Genomic DNA, 18,242 nt, shown 5'->3' on the forward strand with positions numbered 1-18,242 from the left:
CACATTCTTCTGATTAGAGTGAGGTGGAGGGACTTTCCTTTCTGCTGAGTCAGCTGCTTCTGCCCTTCCTGTCTCCTGCTTTTGGGCAGCTGTTCTCATGAAACTGTTAGAGCTCTCCACACATGTGCAGAAAGCCAGCCTTTTGTACAGACTAAACAATTAATCCAGGTTTCCCAGTGTTTCAGTTTAACTTTGAATTTTTGTGAATACAGACAGACTAATATTTCTCCTGTGGGCCATAGGCAGACCTTCCTTCCTTCCTTCCTTCCTTCCTTCCTTCCTTCCTTCCTTCCTTCCTTCCTTCCTTCCTTCCTTCCTTCCTTCTTTCCTTCCATCCTCTCTTCCTTCTCTCTCCTCTTTCCTTCCTTCCTTCTTTCTATCTTTCTTCTTCTTCTTCTTCTTCTTCTTCTTCTTCTTCTTCTTCTTCTTCTTCTTCTTCTTCTTCTTCTTCTTCTCCTCCTCCTCCTCCTCCTCCTCCTCCTCTTCCTCCTCCTCCTCCTCTTCCTCCTCCTCCTCCTCCCTCTCCCTCTCCATCTCCCTCTCTCCTCCCCCTCTCTCCATATTTAGACAAACCTCACATATTATGTAGGTGTGGACTATAAACAATCCCCCCCCACAGTGTTTTTCACTAATTATTTTCTCTTTTTGATATCTAATGCTTTAATGTAGCTTGCCTTGATCACATGTTATGAGATCTGGGTTCAATCTAATCTTTCTTTCCAGTTGGATCCAGAATTTCCTAAGTGTCTAGGGAGGAGTTCATTCAGGGAGCCCAAGTACCTACCTCTGCATGTTCTCGGCATCCTCAATGGTCTCAGGCAGAGCCTTCCCTTTGGTCTCAGGTAGCAACAGCACAAGTCCCCCAGCAATAAGGCCAACTACAGCTGGGACACAGATGTGAATTGCATCAAAATCCAGGAAGGCAGTCTCTATAATTAGGACTTCCCTTGTTCCCCTCTCTTTTTTGGGGAGTATTTTTTCCCATTCTTATTTATAGACTCCTTTGCCATCTTTAAACACCCTGTTTCCCATCATAAATAAGGTACCCAATGCCAAACACCATTGGGTTACAATTCCTTTTAGGGAAACTAAATACTTAACATTTTGAGTCAAGGCTATTCTAGGCTACTGGACATAGCCACAGTGCTAAGAAATTTCAGAGTTAGAAAATAACTTCCCAAAAACCCTAGCCATATGAAGAAGAATGTAACTCTGCCAATAGAAAGCGTTCAGCATTGGGAGCAAGTCAGAAACTGGGAGCATTGCTAGCTAACAAGAATAATTGCATCAGGGCTAGCAAGATGGCTCAGTGGGTTAAGGAGCTTTCTGCTAAACTTCAGGATATGAGCTCAATCCCCAGGACCCACCTGCAGGGTGGAAGGAGAGAACTGAACTCCACATGTTGCACCTTGGCACCTTTGCAAACACCACACACACACACACACACACACACACACACACACACACACACTGAATTAAGTAGTCCTTTTAATAAAGGAAGAATGCATTATGTGTTACTGCATATGCAATACTATCACAAAGCATAGTGAAGCCATTTAGTTCAAGTTCAGATGTTCAGAGCTGAGAGACTCGTGGTACTCACCTGTAATCATTGCCTCTGGGAGACTAAGGGGGAGAGACTGTAAATTCAAGGGCAGCATGACCTACAGAATAAGGCTCTGTCTTTGTACTGTCTAATTAAAAAAATTGAACATTTTATTTTAGGCGTATGGGTGTTTTGCCTGCATATATGTCTGTGCACCCTATGTGTGCAGTGCTGCTGAACCCAGAAGAGGGCACTGGATTCTCTGGACAGTTGGTAGCTCCTGTCTGGCTCCTGGGGACCAAATCTTGGTCCTCTGCAAGAGCAGTCAGTACCCCAAGCCACTGAATACTCACTGAGCTCCTCGGTTAACTTTTATTGTAAACTTGGAACAACCTAGAGTCACTTGGGAAGAGGGAGCCTCATTTGAGCACCTGCCTACATCAGATTGGCCTGTGTCTACATCTGTGAGACCGATTGAATCTCTTGATTGATAATCGCTGTAGGAGGTCCCAGCCCACTGTGGGCGGTACCACTCCTAAGCAAGTGGGTCTGGGCCAAGTAAGGTATCAAGGAAGCCAGAGAAGGAGCCAGGAAGTAAAGTTCCTGCCCTGACTTCCCTCAGCGGTGGGCTATGACCCAGAACTGTAAGCAAATAACCCTCTTCTCCCCAAAATTGCCTTGAGTCAGAGAGTTTTTATCATAGCAACAGAAGGCAATCTAGAACAGTTTCACCCTCTCCCAGTATAACTTAGTGGTAGAGGGCTTGCTGAGGAGGTGCGAGGCCCTAGGTTCGATTCCCAGCACAGAAAATAATGAGGGCCCAACTCAGGGGTAGAATGTAGGACTGGACATGGCCACTTGGTTTCTTTGGTTCTTTTGTTTCAGTCTGTGGTTATAATATTAATAACAACCATATTAATATTTTGTCATCTTTAAATTCATATTGGAGATATAAAACTTTTAGGGGTGTGCTTTGATTTTTTTTCCTGTAACAGAGCCTAGGAAATGGGGTGCTAGTTCTTCGCTATTTTGGGGTTTCATAAAACTGCTTGCTGGATGCCATTTCTCCTTAGAAACAGCAGAAATGGGCCCATGGGCACTGAGCTCAAGCAGACGCCCAGTACCATGCATCTGGGTCTGAGGACCTAGGGACCTGAGGGTGCTCTGACGTTCCGCCCTTTGTCAAGAGACATCATCCACCTCACATACCCTGGCATGAACTATGGACATGACATAGTGGTTAACGTCTCTGAATCTCCCCAATCTCTCTGCGTGATCCGTAGTGTAATGAAAAACAAATGGAAGCGAGACTCAGCTACTTCAGCTGAAGCAGAGTTCCTTCTCTCTACAGGGTTTCTCTGCCTAGGTGTCAGGGAGTTCCTTCCCTCTACAGGGTTTCTCTGCCTAGATGTGAGGGTTGCTTTAATTGTCATCTTGATATAACCTAGAATCGGGGAAGAGACTCAGAGCGGGTTTGTCTCCACTGGGGTGTGCCCTGTTGGTGGTACTGGTCCCTAAGCAGGGGTTCTCAGTTGCTAGTTGAAAAATCATGTGAGTGTAAGCAAGCAAGTGAGCGTGCTGTGTTCCTTTGTCTTATTCCCGATTGCCTGCGGACGTGTGACAGAGCCTTGAAGTTGCTCCCTGACTCCCCAACAGTGAGGATGGTGACCCGGAATTGTAAACTAGGATAAACCCCTTCTTCTCTATGTCACTTTTGGTCAGTGTTTTTTGTCACAGCAGCAGAGATGAAACCAGGTCAGTAGCCCAGGTCCTCCTGCACCTGCTTCCCTAGAGCTGGGTTCACAGGAGTGCCCTGCCACACCTCTATAGCTCTGAGTCTCTGGAGAGGGCGAAGTCCAAAGAACAGTAGGTCACAGATTAGCATTTTATCCTGCAAGGATCAGCCTGGCTGACCAGGATAGCGTTACCCGCTTTCCTATGGTCTTTATCTGTTTTGTCCTGGTGTTGTGGATGGAACCAGGGCTTTACCCATGCTAAGCAAATACAGTGCTACTGGGCCACCCCCAGCCTTCCAGTGGACTCTTAGCCAGTACTTTTAGGCTTCTTACATGAAACATCTGTGTGTGTGTGTGTGTGTGTGTGTGTGTGTGTGTGTGAGAGAGAGAGAGAGAGAGAGAGAGAGAGAGCGAGGAAAAGGGAGAAGATGCTAGAATCTTAGTTATCTTCCTGCCACCAGGTTAAAGATGGGCCAAAGGAGACAACACTTCCCCTCCCACAGAGGTAAATTTGGGACGATCTTTAAGTTTGCTGTAATCTTTGATATAAAGCCCTGTGATGGAGGAGGGTTATCTGTCTATTGTGTTATTTTCATTGGTCAATAAAGAGACTGCCTTGGCCCCTTGATAGGACAGAAAGTTAGGTAGGCGGAGTAAACAGAACAGAATGCTGGGAAGAGGGAATTGAGGCAGACGCCATGGAGCCAGCCACCAGGTCAGACATGTTGAATCTTTCCCGGTAAGCCACACCTCGTGGTGCTACCACGAGATTATTAGAAATGGGTTAATATCAAGATATGAGAGTTAGTCAGTAACTAACTCTCTAGAGATAATGGGCCAGGCAGTGCTTAAATGAATACAATTTGTGTGTTGTTATTTCTGGGACTAAGCTAGCCATGCGGGAGCTGGGCAGGATGAAAAGCAGGCCTGCCCGCAGCCCCTCACTTTATATGGTGCCCACGTGGATAACTGAATCCACAGAAAGCTTGAGAAAGCTTGGGAAAGAATAGAATAAAGCATGTTTTGTTGGTAGCAGCAATTTCTCAGGTCTGCTCTGTTTGCTAGAGGCAAGCAAGCACTCTCATCTAAGGGAGGCTTCCTGACTCAGCTTCAGCTGCAAAACCTTGCAGCTCTTTTAAAAGGTCCTGTTACAAAACACTTACATGGTGTTGATGAATAGCTGTTTTTCAGTTTTCAGCTGTAGCAGGAAAAAAGCTGTGCCGTTTTAAAATGCCGGCTTTCTGGGCTGTCCTGCCAGGGCAAACTCTGACTCTTTTAGGCAGGCAATCCGACTGAGTTTGGTCTGTGAGCAGAATACTACAGCTTGCTTGCTAGCAAGGACCTTGAAACGCCATAGAGTTGTGGCAGTGAACTGCAGCTCTGGCTGGTATCTCAGCCATGAGGCTGAAAGGAATGAACTAGATCTAGCCATCAAAGCCATAGCTCTCCATATTGCTTAGTAAATTAAAGGCTTGTGTAGTCAGAAAAAGAGAGATATACAGTAAAGAGAGATTCAAAGAGAAAGAAAACCTCTAACTGGTTTACAGTGTGTTAAAAATATATGCAGGATAAAAGTTAAAGTTCTTAAAGTAAAAAGAAAGAAAGAGAGTAGTTGGGTGTGGTAGAACACACCTTTAATCCCAATGCCTGGGAGGCAGAGACAGACAGATCTCTGAGTTCAAGGTGTGATAGCACACACCTTTAATCCCAGCACTGGGGAAGCAGAGACCCTTGGATCTCTGTGAGTTCAAGGTGTGGTAGCAAACACCTTTGAGCCCAGTACTGGGGAGGCAGAGACGGAAGGATCTCTGTGAGTTCAAGGACAGCCTGGTCTATAGTGTTATTCCAGGACAAAGATATACAGAGAACCTGTCTCAAAAAGTAAAAGTAAAAATAAAAGAAATAGAGGTTAAAATAAAGATGGAAAATAAACAGAGAATCTTGATACTGTATGCTATTATGCTCTCTTTGAATTGTTTAAATGCTGAGGAAGGAGCAACAGCTGCTAAAAGACTTTTGTTTATAAATGCTGCTGAACTAACCCAAGATAGGTATTTTGAAAATACCTTGACTTCAGAATTTGGATCTAAGGATATGATACTTTGGAAAGGAGGTTCTTCTTTTGTTTTCACAGAGGATGAGACCCTGTGGATTGCTTCTATCCTAATATGGTATGATAGACCACGCCCTCCTGAAAGGTTTCTGTGAACACCCTCAAAAAATTTCTTCACTCAACTGCCGACTGAGATGAACCTGGCAGACAGGTTATACCATGAAAGACCTAATTAACTGCGCCCCTATACAGCAGGAAGAAGTTTGGAGAGAAATAACTACGTCCATATTCCCAAATATTGTTTATAAATGTTCTTTTACATTTAAAGGGGGATATGGTATAGATATGAATAATTTGCTTTGTTATGGATTTTAAGGTCAATTTTGTTATATGTAGATATATTTCTGATCTTGATTGATGTATTGTGATTGTGTAGTTCATTTTAAAAATGTAATGTATAATTAGAAAATATAGGTTGTTAATGGATAATTATCGATAATAGTCAAGCTTGTAGTAATGTTAGTTTGGTTTTCTAGAGGTGCATAGATATATTTCAGATATGCATTTTTCATATCTTTCAAAGACTACAGAACATGGCATTTAATGTTTTAATAACTTAGGACTTTTCATGACAATGAGACACGTCTGCTCCTGGCAGCACCAATCTACTTCAAGAGGAAGAAGGGCATCGAAGAGGCTCCTTTTGGAGTTGGTTAGCCATTTGGGCAAGAAACTGTTCTTGCCTGGACTGTTGTATAAACTGGACACAGAGAACCCACAGAGAGAGGACTGCTGAACTTGCCTAAAGGTGAGATGATCTTTCGGGGTTCTTGATTCATGAAAGAGTCTGCGAGACATTCTCCAGGATATAACAGATAGTGACTGAACTGCCTTTGAAATTTCCTGCTTCATGGAAATGTCTCTGGATACTATGGGCCTGAAGGCTGAAGATGAATGCCCTAACGATACAGAGGAACTTTGGGTGACTGTCCAGGCAGCGAGATGTCTCTGTCATTTCTAGAGTTTTGGAAGTTGCTTACTTCTTGTTTACTTAGGTAATATATCCTTATGGAGTCTTTGATGGAGTTGAAGAATGGATAGTCATAGTTATAGTTTTCCATCATTATGATAAAGATATAGTTATAAATATTGTGACTGTAATTCTTGCTTGATAACTGTTTTGTTATGTGTAATTTTACTATGTTAAAATGAAAGCCTTTCTTTTTTGTTTAAACGGAAAAAGGGGAAATGATGGAGGAGGGTTATCTGTCTATTGTGTTATTTTCATTGGTCAATAAAGAGACTGCCTTGGCCCCTTGATAGGACAGAAAGTTAGGTAGGCGGAGTAAACAGAACAGAATGCTGGGAAGAGGGAATTGAGGCAGACGCCATGGAGCCAGCCACCAGGTCAGACATGTTGAATCTTTCCCGGTAAGCCACACCTCGTGGTGCTACCACGAGATTATTAGAAATGGGTTAATATCAAGATATGAGAGTTAGTCAGTAACTAACTCTCTAGAGATAATGGGCCAGGCAGTGCTTAAATGAATACAATTTGTGTGTTGTTATTTCTGGGACTAAGCTAGCCATGCGGGAGCTGGGCAGGATGAAAAGCAGGCCTGCCCGCAGCCCCTCACTCTAGCCCTGTCCTTTGTGTCCTCCAGGGGAAGGTGAGGTGGGGCAAGGGACCACACTACTTCACAAAGGCCTAGACTTAGACTTGCTAAGGAGTGGTTGCAGAAACCTGGAACCCGTATTTGCTGTCCAGAAATGTCCTGCTGACCCTTAGACACTACCTACCAAGGATCAGGCATCTCTAAGTCCTGCCTGGAAAGAAAGAGCTGGGGTATGGTGGGCACTTTTTGAGGAGGAAGGAAGCTCCGGGACAGGCTCCTTTAGCCAGTGTTTGGGAGTCAGAGATTTGGGGCATGTGCCGTGGGCCTGGTAGCTCTGGTTATCCCAGGGTAAAGAGCCCTGGTGTTATCAGCATTGGCCATCTTGCTAGTATGATGGAACGTGAAAGAACTCATTGGGTCTGTTTTGATGGAAAATTATAGCAACAGCTTGAAACATTCATTGGCAGGTCTTCTGGCATGGGAAACTTCACTCTTTCAAATCCCTTGGGCACAGGCAAGGGAAGGAACGGACCAGGGTAAGTGGAGGGGGCAGAATCCAGCTCCAAGAGAGCAGTGTTGGGTGCATGGAGTCCATAGGAAAAGTCAGTGTGGTGTGCTCTGGGGAAAGGGTGGTTTTAAGGAAGTCTGAAAGCCTCTCGGCAGATCTGAAAGCAAACGGAAGCGGTGCCTGAGTTACCCTGGGCAGGCGAAGGGAAGCCTGAGTCTTAGGCACAGTCGTCCCTGTAGGAGACACAGACAAGCAGTTGCCCCCAGGCTGCAGTTGGGCCAAGGGCAGTGCCAGTGACTGGATGGTGATGCCCAAGGTCTTTGGGGCCCTTTCAGATTCTGTGATCAGCAGCTGATAGAGGCCGGCATACTCTACCCACTAGCAAGGAAGGCTACGGAGCAGTTGGGTAATCCGTATGAGCTCCTGACCCCCCTGACAGTAGCAGAAGGGGCTATGCTATGCCTCATCCTGAATTCTACCCGGGGAAAGGTGCCGGGGAGTAGGGGGAGGAATATCAACATAAGGGCTCTGTCTTGCCGACACGTTTTTATTAGTTGTGAATTCTGTGTGTTATCTGGGTTTTGAAATTTTAACCGTCTTTGGAGTATGAAGTAAAAGTGCGTTGGGAATGAAGACAGCAAGGGTTCATTCTTTTCCAGACCTGAGAGGGATGGGCATCACCGGTCAGGGAGTTGGGGGTGCTTCAGGGAGATATCTTTTTATCTCATCTTGTCTTCAGTTTATGCTTCTAAGGTATCAGTCCCATAGCCCAGTGTTAGTGCTGGCTTGGGAGCGTTAATAATACTAATAGTATTGCTGATCACTAGTAATTAAACCTAGGGCGATCTCTCACCAAATACCACCAGTGGGAACTCCAGCCAGATGTCGGTGAGACGGTAGACCAGGAACGGCGTGATGATGCCACCAATATCACACATGGAGGAGCAGACAAGGACGCCGAGATTCCTAGGTTACAGAAACCTGATTTAGTTCTTTAACTTCTTGTGGGGCAGCAGTCACCTCCCACTGCACTCCTAGATAGTTCCTTTCCCCAAACCATCAAACGTCTGAGAGCAGAAGAACATGGCTCCCATTCATTCCCATGTGCGCACACCCTCACCCATGGTTGGTTGTTTTTGTTTGTATACACCTTCAGATAAGAGAGAGAAGGAATCCCTTCTATCACGTGACTACCTATGCCATGTCTATGGCTTCCGTAGACCCACTCAGCTGCTCTGGTCACGCTCTGCATGGTGATCTTGCTCCTGTGCCCTGTGGCTTTTGGGGAGCTAAGTGTGAACTGCTGATTGTATGCCTGAGTGTGAACTGCTGATTGTGTGCCTGAGTGTGAACTGCTGATTGTACGCCTGAGTGTGAACTGCTGGCTGCTGCCTTTGAACACCCACCTGTCCCCCCTGTGCTTTGAGAAGCCAGGCTGTCTAGCCCAAAGCCACGCATTCCCACTCACCTGATGTACGTGGGATACAGCTCAGCATTGACCAGGCAGACCATTTCATAGGCCATGGTGATGCCCATTCTACCCACGCACGCAACGGTGACTTTCAGCCACTGGAGATCTGAGGGGAAAGCCAGCACTCAGCCACTCTGCATATGGTCGCTTGTCCTCCAGCACCGTTCCAGAGTGGGCTTGTGAGGACAAATTCTACATTGCAGAATGAGATAGGGAAGCAAGAACAGTCCTCTACAGACATGAGGTAAATGTGGCAACCTCTGCAGGTCTGGATGCGCTAACCTTAGATGCAGTTCCAACATTTTGCGTGTGCACACAGGTATGTGTGTGTGGGTCAGAGGTGGATGTCATGTGTCCTCCTCAATCAGCCTATGTTTGCTATACAAGGCAGGATTGTTCCCCTGAACCCAGAGGTTACCAATTCCAATAGTCAACTAGCCAACTTACTCTAAGGAATCCTATGTCATTGCCTTTAACTGCTGAGATGACTTGGAGCCTGCTGACATGTTTGTGGGTTCGAGGATCTGAATTCTGGTCCTCATGCTAGCATAGGAAGTGTTTTACCCATGGAGCCATCGCTCCTGCACAAAAAGTCTCTCTCTTTCTTTTTAAACACGGAGCTGGAGAGATGACTAAGAACACTTGCTGCTCTTACAAAGGCCCCAGGTTTGTTCCCTGCACCCTCATCATCCACAACTCCCTGCAACTCCAGCTCCAGGGAATCAGACACCCTTTTAGGCATCCATATGCACACCCTACATACAGACACATATAAAATACACACATATATAGAACTCTTAAAGCAAAATGAAGAAAGCACCAATTTGCCACAGTTCCCCTGTCCACATACATATGGCCGCCGCCATTCACAATATTCCTCTCAACTAAAGAATCTGCACTGGTAAGTCGCGGTCATCACTGACCCAAGGAACTCTAAGTGGGTCTGGACATATGCATATGCAATTATGTCACGCAGAGTGTTTTTCCTGCCCTAAAAGTCCTCTGCCCGTGGCCCTTTCCCCTCTGCTCCCGGACAATCCTGATCTTTCTGTTGTCTCCATAGTTCTACCTCTAAGAGTTTCACCTTTATACCGTCATAGAGGTTGCCCCAGCTAATCAGCAAAGTGAAGTGTGGGGATAATGGAAGTGATTACTGGTCTATGACAGCCTCAAATGAAGCTCCAGGTGGCTAAAAGAATTGCTTCATGGGCTTTTGCCCCTTTCCTCAAAGAAACATTTGATGAGAAAAGTCAAAATAATTGCTGATGGTGTGAAAATTTTCTCATCTACAGTGAAGGATTAGACAGAGATCAAGGGAATTGCTAGAACATTCTAGGGCAAGGCTTTGGTGCTGGGCCCGAGTTCCTCAAGCTCTCTGATCTCTGAACTTACCATCGGGAATAAAAACCGAAGCTAGACAGGCTGCTCCTGCCACCATATTTGATGCAGCCCAGGGATAGCGGCGACCAACCCGGTCTATGGTAAGGATGATAATGAAGGCGGCTGGGAATTCCACCAGGGCAGAGTAGAAGAAATCCAGGTAGATGTTGCCTCCTGCGAGGCCCATGTGCATGATGAGGCCCTGGTAGAGAACAGAGCTCGTGAACCTGAGCAGAAAGGAGAGCCATGGTCAGGCTGAGTGCAGGGCTCACGCTACTGCGGGGAGGGGCTCGGGGAAGATGAGCTGGTGGCAGGGGGCCTTTTCTCTGTTTTTATACCCACGGCTTTACTGTGGCAGATGGGATGTGAGACACAGAAACCTGGAAACTGTTTGGGGACATCCCATTCATGGGTTCAATGAGAAGGTCAGAAGTCTCAATGGAGTAATTTAGTGGAATAATAGTAATGGTTGTCATAATAGCTCATGACTGTCAATCATTTTTCTCTTTGCTTATATTTATATATTATTTGTGAGTGTGTGTGTATGTGTGTGTAAGTATGTGTGTGTGTGTGTGTGTGTGTGTGGTATGTGTGGGTAAATGTTCCTGTGTAGGTGAAGACATAATGTATAGGCCAGAATTGATACATTTCTCTCTAATTTTTTCCACCTCATTTTTTTGAGATAGGGTCTCTCACTGAACCTGGAGTGTTGTAGTAGGGTGTGGCAGCCCCCCTTCCCGCCACTCGGCTAGTTTATGCCCGAAATAATTACATGGAAACTATTAATTTAAACACTGCCTGGCCCATTATATCTAGCCTCTTCTTGGATAACTCTCACATCTTAATTAACCCATTTCTAATAATCTGTATATCACCACGTGACTGTAGCTTACCGGGATGAGTCTAACCTATGTCAGAGTCTGCCTGACTCTGCTTCTTTCTCCCAGCATTCTGTTCGGTCTACTCCACCTATCTAAATCCTGCCCTATCAAAAAGCCAAGGCAGTTTCTTTATTTAACCAATGGAAGCAACAGAAATACAGAAGAACCTCCTACATCACCGGAGATCCTGATTTTCTAGGCTATCTGTCTATCAAGCCCCAGGAATCCTTCTGTCTACACCTCCCCAGGATAGGATGGCAAGCACAAGCCTTCAAACTCAGCTTTTGATGTGATGCTGGAGACCCAGGCTCAGGTCCTCTGCTTGCATGGTGTTTTACTCTGAGCCTCCTCCCAGCCTCTTTATGGTCTTCTAAAGCATTTTGGGTGTAAAGACTTGGCCACTTAATTCAAACTTCATGAACCTGAAGACCCAATGTATGTAGCCTCCCTCTCAAAGGTTTCCTCTCTGGTCGGAGGCAACCAGCCTTCTAAGAGGGCTTCTAATTTTCTTAACTTAAAATAATGGAGAATCTGAGGCTGTCAGGCAAGAGTCAGTATTCAGAGAGGGAAAGGGGAACGTGGTCAAAGGCCAAAGCTGCCTGTGCCACGCAGGACGGTGACAAGTGTGGCTTTTGCTGGTGAGGGCAGAGTTTCTGCAGCCGTTTTGAGGGGCAGAGGTCACTGTTGGGAGATAGCTTTCTCAGAATGGAGGGTCTCACATTGACGTGCATGGCTGTGTACAGCCAGCCCCGAGAAGCCCTGGCCCCTGCGGTGGAGAGCCAGCGCTGTCTTCTTCATACACCCCTAGATGTTTCTTGGTTAGTTTATTTTCCCCACCAAGGATAAAAGGAGGGGAGACCTTTCCTCACTAGCTCTGCACATCTGTAGAGATCTGTACTCATGGTCAAATAATCTATACGAATACTTCTCATTTTGGATTATATATTAGAAACACCTGAATTGTTCAAACAAACAAAAACCATACTGATTGCTGGGCCACAGCCAGGGCTACTTAAATATTTTTATACTCTCAAATACTTTTTACCCAAGAAATTTTTATGATGCTCTGGGTATACAGGTATATAAAATAGGCATACAAATCCAATATTTACTGATAATCATAAAAATTATTTTAAAATAATTCTTTAGTCTATATATAATTTTCAAATTTATTCTGATTAAAGTAAATTTGCATATTAATGATATGGAAATGCATGCTTATTTTTAAACATACTTATTTTCAGTTTGTGTATATGGGTGTTTTGCCTGGCACTATGGGGGCCAGAAGATGGTGACCAATCTCTTTTTTAAAATTGTTTTTATTGAACTATACATTTTTCTCCCCTCCCCTCCCCTCCTACCCTTTCCCATGGTGGCTGATCTCTTGAAACTGGAGTTACAGGCAGCATGAGCCACAGTGTGGTGCTGGGAACTGAAACTGTGTCTCCTACAAGAACCACAAGTGGTTTAACCGTTGAGCCATCTCTCCAGCTCCATATTTATTTTTATGTAAATAATTAAATATTGAGTATCGGATGCCGCAGGACAGAGTACATCTTTAATATGTAGCTTTCCAGAACTTTGATATTTTATACTTTTATATTTTTGTAATTGTCAGTTCAATGAATGCCACTCCACCTAACCACACAGCACAAAGCAGCAGGAGCAAGGCTAGGACCACTTCGGAAATTCTGTCTGATCTCAAGCAGGATTCACAGTTGTCTGGAGACAATGTTATTAGTCAAACCTGCGCTCCGTGAGCTACATATCAGCATCCTTTGTGGATGCTAGTCTGGGAGAGGTGATAATTGGAAGGTGTGCTACTTCCCCTCATTAACGTGGGTGACCATCATTGCATGAGTGTGGAGAGACTTAATGTGGGTGACCGTCATCGTATGAGCATTGAGGTATTTACGTGGGTGACTGTCACTGTATGAGTATGGAGGGATTTATGTGAGTGACTGTCATCATATGGGTGTGGAGGGATTTACATGGGTGACTGTCATTGTAGGAGCATGGAGGGACTTACGTGATTGACTGACATCGTATGAATGTGGAGGGATTTTAAGTCAGAGCAAAGGGAACGTCTTACCAGTTGTACATCAAGATCAAAGTATGTTTCCTTATCTGAGGGGTTCTGACCAAGTCAAGGAATGAAGGGTTCAGTTTCTCGCCGGCATCCTCATCTGCTCTCAGGCTCTAAGGAGAACAAGAAGGGTGTTTTCTGTCAGAAGGGGCCTCTGGATCCTAAAGAGAGCAGCAGCTACACTTAATACTGAGTGTCCATCATGGACCCAGTCCTGTGTTGGCCATGGAACACACTGTCTTATTTAGTTTTTACCCTAGAAGTTAGGGTCTGCTTTTCACTCCATTGTATAGAAGAGGACCTGGGTTATGCAGCAGTTAGGTTGTTCACAGCATGTGATTTGTGAGGTACGCTGGGGTACCACGCAGAGACCCAGCTCTGTGGTTCTGAGTGGCCCATTTGGACCAATAGGAAGGGAGTTCAGGTCCAAGGCCTTGGCACTGAGACCAGTACCAGCATCACTTGGAGCTCAGTAGGAATAAAGCACCTGGAGGCTGAGGAGATGCCCGGCAGGTAAAGCACTTGCCATACAAGTCTGAGGACTGGAGTTCAGATCCCCAGAACACATCTACACGCTGAGTGGGTGTGGTCGCTGGACTGTGATTCCCAGAGCAGGCGGCTAACAAGACTAGCCTTATCAGTGCACTCTGGATTTGATTGAGTGACCTTGCCTCAAGAAGTAAGGTAGAGGAGTGAGCAATGATCACTGACATCAATTTCAGGTCTAACCCCTCTCCACCCTTCACACACACACACACACACACACACACACACACACACACACACACACACACACACACACAGGGTCTCTGAGTCTCTCGTATCAAAATCATGTAAAAATGTCAAATCATATTGTTAACCTAACTTATGCTGCATTCTCATTCAGGAATTATTTACATCTTGACATTGTTTTCTTTTTATTTATTTTCTTTTGAAACAGAGTTTCTGCTTAGGCTAGCCTTGAACTCACTATGTAGGCAAAGATGACTTCAACTGCTGAATCTCCTGCCCCACGACCTCCGAAGTGCTGGAGGTTTAGGCATGCACAGGCAAAGCTTTCGCGCCTCTCTGGGAATCGAACCCAGGGCTTCATGTGTGCTAGGCAAGCACTCTATCGCCTAAGCTACAGAGAAACTCTTGACAAACTTTTAAAATACAATCCATCTCTCCTTTCTGGTCCCATCAGATAAAAAGGTTTGAGTTCAGACTGATGAGATCGACTGTAGGCAAAATGTGAAGCACACATCACATGGCTATATCCCCAACGCTTATAATCCTATGGAATAATTTGTGTTCAGAACTCTGCTGTGTGGACCTAGAACCTGCCCTGGGAAGCCAGACACGCAGAAACAGCACAAACCCCTGAGGCAGAGCGACCAGCAAGACCTTGAGCTGCACAAGATAGAAACAGCTCCTTCACTGACTGTTTTTACAAAAAAAAAAAAATCTGGTTTATTTTTGAGTCTGATGTTTGCCATCTGTTTATTCTCCCAAGGAGCACACATCTTATATATGAAATATTCTACTGTATTTTCCTACAGAGAGGGCAAAATGCCAGGGGTGGGCCCCACGCCTCTCTGGCACAATGGCCAGCACACACGGCATATTTCCTGTTTGGGTGTCCCCCAACTGACACCCAAAGCCTCAACTCACCTGAAGAGATGCTGGCACCGATTTTCCATTTTTCTTAGCAATGTGCTTAATTATCTTCATGGCTTTTGCATTTTTGTTCTGGGAGATCAGCCATCTTGGAGATTCGGGTATACACCTAGGGTGTAAGGGCAGGGGAGGAGTTTCTGGGGCTGTATAGTTCAGGGAGTTTCAGTCGGATCTACCTAGGATGCCAAGGCTACTGCACGGAGCACGTGAGGCTCTGTCCTCCCTTAGGTGCTAACTTGCAGTCAGCCTGTGTCCAGGAAGCCGTCAGGCCTCCCCCTCAGGCTTCTAACCTGAATGGTTGCAAGTGAGCTGCTGAGCAGGGTGTGACTGAGCTGGCAGCCTATGTCACTATGAGAAGCAGTGGCCTCTGTGTGAGCCCTAGGCTTTGTAAAGACCCGAGAACTAAGATTAGGAATCGAGATGGGAGTCACAAAGCATCATGGAAGGAAACAAGGATACTTATGACACACATCCATCCATATATTATTATTAAATTATGTCATACACAGTTGATACATTATTATATAGCTATATATTACAGATAATACATTACATGTTATTTAACCATGCTGTATGATTTTTTAAAATATATTTCACACAGAAAAAAAGAGGTAAGCTTCTGAGGTCAGGTAGTGGGCACAATGCAGAAACTGAACTGGATGATTTGAGCTTGACCTAGCAGGCTAAAGAAGCCCCTACTAGTCCTAGGGTGCTGCTCTAAGCAAGGGCACTATATCCTGACCTAGCAGGCTCAAGAAACCCATGCAAGTCCCAGCTGGTGTCTTGAGGTGCTCAGAGCCTTCAAGGTCAGGGTGAATGGAGGTGAGGATGGAGGAGGATGGGTAGCTAGTCATGCTAGAAGCCAGAAAGGCTGGGCTCACAGGGTTAAAGGCTTAGGGGCTGGAAACTTTGGTGGCTCACTGCTCTGAGAAAGGTGGGGCCTAGTGGCACCTGGGCAGGATCTTTCTGTAGGAGGATGGTGTGGAGAAGGCCGTGGTGACTCCTTGGTTGAGAAGGTCTGCTCAGAGATGGCCAACCACTAGGATGCTGCAGGACTATTTTCCTAGTTGCCCATGAAAAGGCCTAGTGGCTGCTATTGCCTGAGTTGGGCAGGGGGAGCAAAGACCTGGGAGAAGGTGGGGATCAGGACAACCTACAGTGAAACATGCGGGTGGTCCAGGCTTTCCTGGGAACCCCAGGGGAGGAAATTCTGACTCAACCCAAGATGAGATGTGTGGGCTTTGGACTCATTCTACAGCCTGCTGGATGCACACATTAGGATTATCTGTGTTCATGTGACATTCGGACAGTCATTCACTGGGGCGACTGGGGCCTTATTGTGGGAATTCTTGGGACAGGAAGCTACCACAGAACCTGGTGTCACCTGATCTACAGAAATGCAGCCTCAGGTTTACTGATGGTGGGGGCGGGGGCTCCAAGCCTGGGAAGTAACTGATGGAGGTTCCAGGGAAGATGAAGGAGTCCCTACCTTTGCACTTGAAGCTGCCCTGTTCTCTGCAGTGCTACCAGCCCATGCCTTTTGTTCCAGCTTCTCTGTTTGCTCGGACTGGTGGCTTGTGTTCTTTTCTTTTTGCACGTGTGTATATGTGTGCTTGCATGTGTGGGGGCATATGTGGGTGTGCGTGTGCCTGTGTGTGGAGGCCTGAGGCTGACTTCCTCCCCTGCTTTCTCCTTGCTCAATGAGGCAGAATGCCAGAACCTCTCAGCTGAACCCAGAGCTTGACAATATGGCTAGTCCAACTAGCCAATGTGCTCCAAGGACCCCATGGTTCTGCCTTCCAAGTTCTGAAATTACGGTGGGCTGCCACACCTGTCCGATATTTACATGGGTGCTGAGGATCTGAACTTAGATCTTTACACTTGTGTGAAAAACACCCATCTCTTCAACACTGATATTTCTTGAGTTCTGGTTCCCTCATCTCCCATCTCTGTTCACTCGTTCTCACCAATCCTATTTGTCTCTATGCAACCAAGACTTACATGCAATTTACTTGAATTCTGAATTCTTATATTTCATTGGTCCTGGATATCTATACATAAGCCTCTTTTGGCATCTCAAATTTGACATATCCGAAGCTCAACTTATATCTAGAGAGAGTGCTTCTAATTTCTTCTTTCCTGTAAAAGACTCTTAACCACCATGCTGGTCTGTATGTGTTTCCCTTGGGTAGGAATGATGAAAATATTTTGCTAGCCTGGGTAATTCTGATTTTTCAGTATGGTCTATCTGGAGTGCCAAGCTGGCCTTATTTGGGATAATTGCTGTTATGATTGATGGGAGATGTCTGCCTTGGTCACGCCTATGGGAAAGCAGTGATATAATCATTTGCCGCTCTGCCTGTCCATCTTAGAGTTTTTGTAAAGAAGGGACAGGATAATGAGTGGTGATACTGTTGACTTCTTCTGCCGTCCAAATTGGATTCCAGCGCTGGCAGCAAAACATCGAATAAATCACATGAGATGAAAGAAACAGGCCACAGAATTCTTCTGCCCCAAGCTGAAGGACATTGGATTTCGAGTGAGGCACTGTGTAGGTTTTATTTTAGCAAATGGAATTGGCTTCCTATAACACAGACCTGGAGAGTGATGGAAGCGTTTTTTGGGGACGGGAGACTTAGATAAAATAGATTATTTAAAGGCGTCTTCTTTTCGTTCCCAGCAGACTTACCAGAAATAGAGCAGGAAGCAGAAGTTGGGCAGAGTCACAGCGAATTGCAGCCATCTCCAGTGGGGAAGAGCATAGGCCACTCCTGCCAGTATCAGGAGTCCAAAGGTGAAGGCGACTTGGTAGAAAATCCCCACGGTTCTGCGATAGCCCAGACCAACAAATTCTGTAACTACAGAAAAGAATCTGTGTGGTCAGCAAGATGAGCTAAAACTGTCTTCCAACCTAAGGCAACCACAAATGCCCAGCTCAAAAATACAGGTTTAATACAGGATTTTCTGCACCGCTCTCTGAGCAATTTAAAATGTTTATGTGTGCAGGCGTTTGTGTGTGTGCGTGTGTGTGTGTGTGTAGCGGTGGTGGCCATTTTTGTTGCAGCTATTGCTATTGTATTAGTTATAGAATTGCATCAACTGAACCATGTTAGCAAAATGAGCAAAACTGTTTGACTTAGAGAATAACATAAGGCCTGAGGCTGGGCATGGTACCTCATGCCTGTAATTCTAGTACTTGGGAGGCGGAGGCAAGGCGGGGGGATTCCTTTAAGTTCAAAGTCATTCTGAACTGTATACATGGTTTTGTATCAAAAAAATGAAAACAAAATTAGCAAAACAAAAGGA

At 45.5% G+C, this 18,242-nt stretch overlaps 1 protein-coding gene across 1 annotated transcript in view; it reads right to left on the reverse strand.

Moving 5' to 3' along the window:
- Window positions 1–18,242, reverse strand: part of LOC125391412 (solute carrier family 22 member 2) — a 44,172-nt gene that overhangs the window by 10,252 nt on the left and 15,678 nt on the right. Inside the window, exons 4-10 of the mRNA XM_048420762.3 lie at window positions 17,626–17,794; window positions 14,931–15,045; window positions 13,284–13,390; window positions 10,323–10,537; window positions 8,928–9,036; window positions 8,313–8,425; window positions 785–884 (exon numbers count right to left, since the gene is read on the reverse strand). Coding sequence (XP_048276719.3) covers window positions 785–884; window positions 8,313–8,425; window positions 8,928–9,036; window positions 10,323–10,537; window positions 13,284–13,390; window positions 14,931–15,045; window positions 17,626–17,794 — 928 coding nt within the window. The remainder of the gene's footprint in view (window positions 1–784; window positions 885–8,312; window positions 8,426–8,927; window positions 9,037–10,322; window positions 10,538–13,283; window positions 13,391–14,930; window positions 15,046–17,625; window positions 17,795–18,242) is intronic.

Source organism: Myodes glareolus, chromosome 1 (genome assembly GCF_982192425.1).
Source record: "Myodes glareolus chromosome 1, mMyoGla1.1, whole genome shotgun sequence".
Taxonomy (NCBI): domain Eukaryota; kingdom Metazoa; phylum Chordata; class Mammalia; order Rodentia; family Cricetidae; genus Myodes; species Myodes glareolus.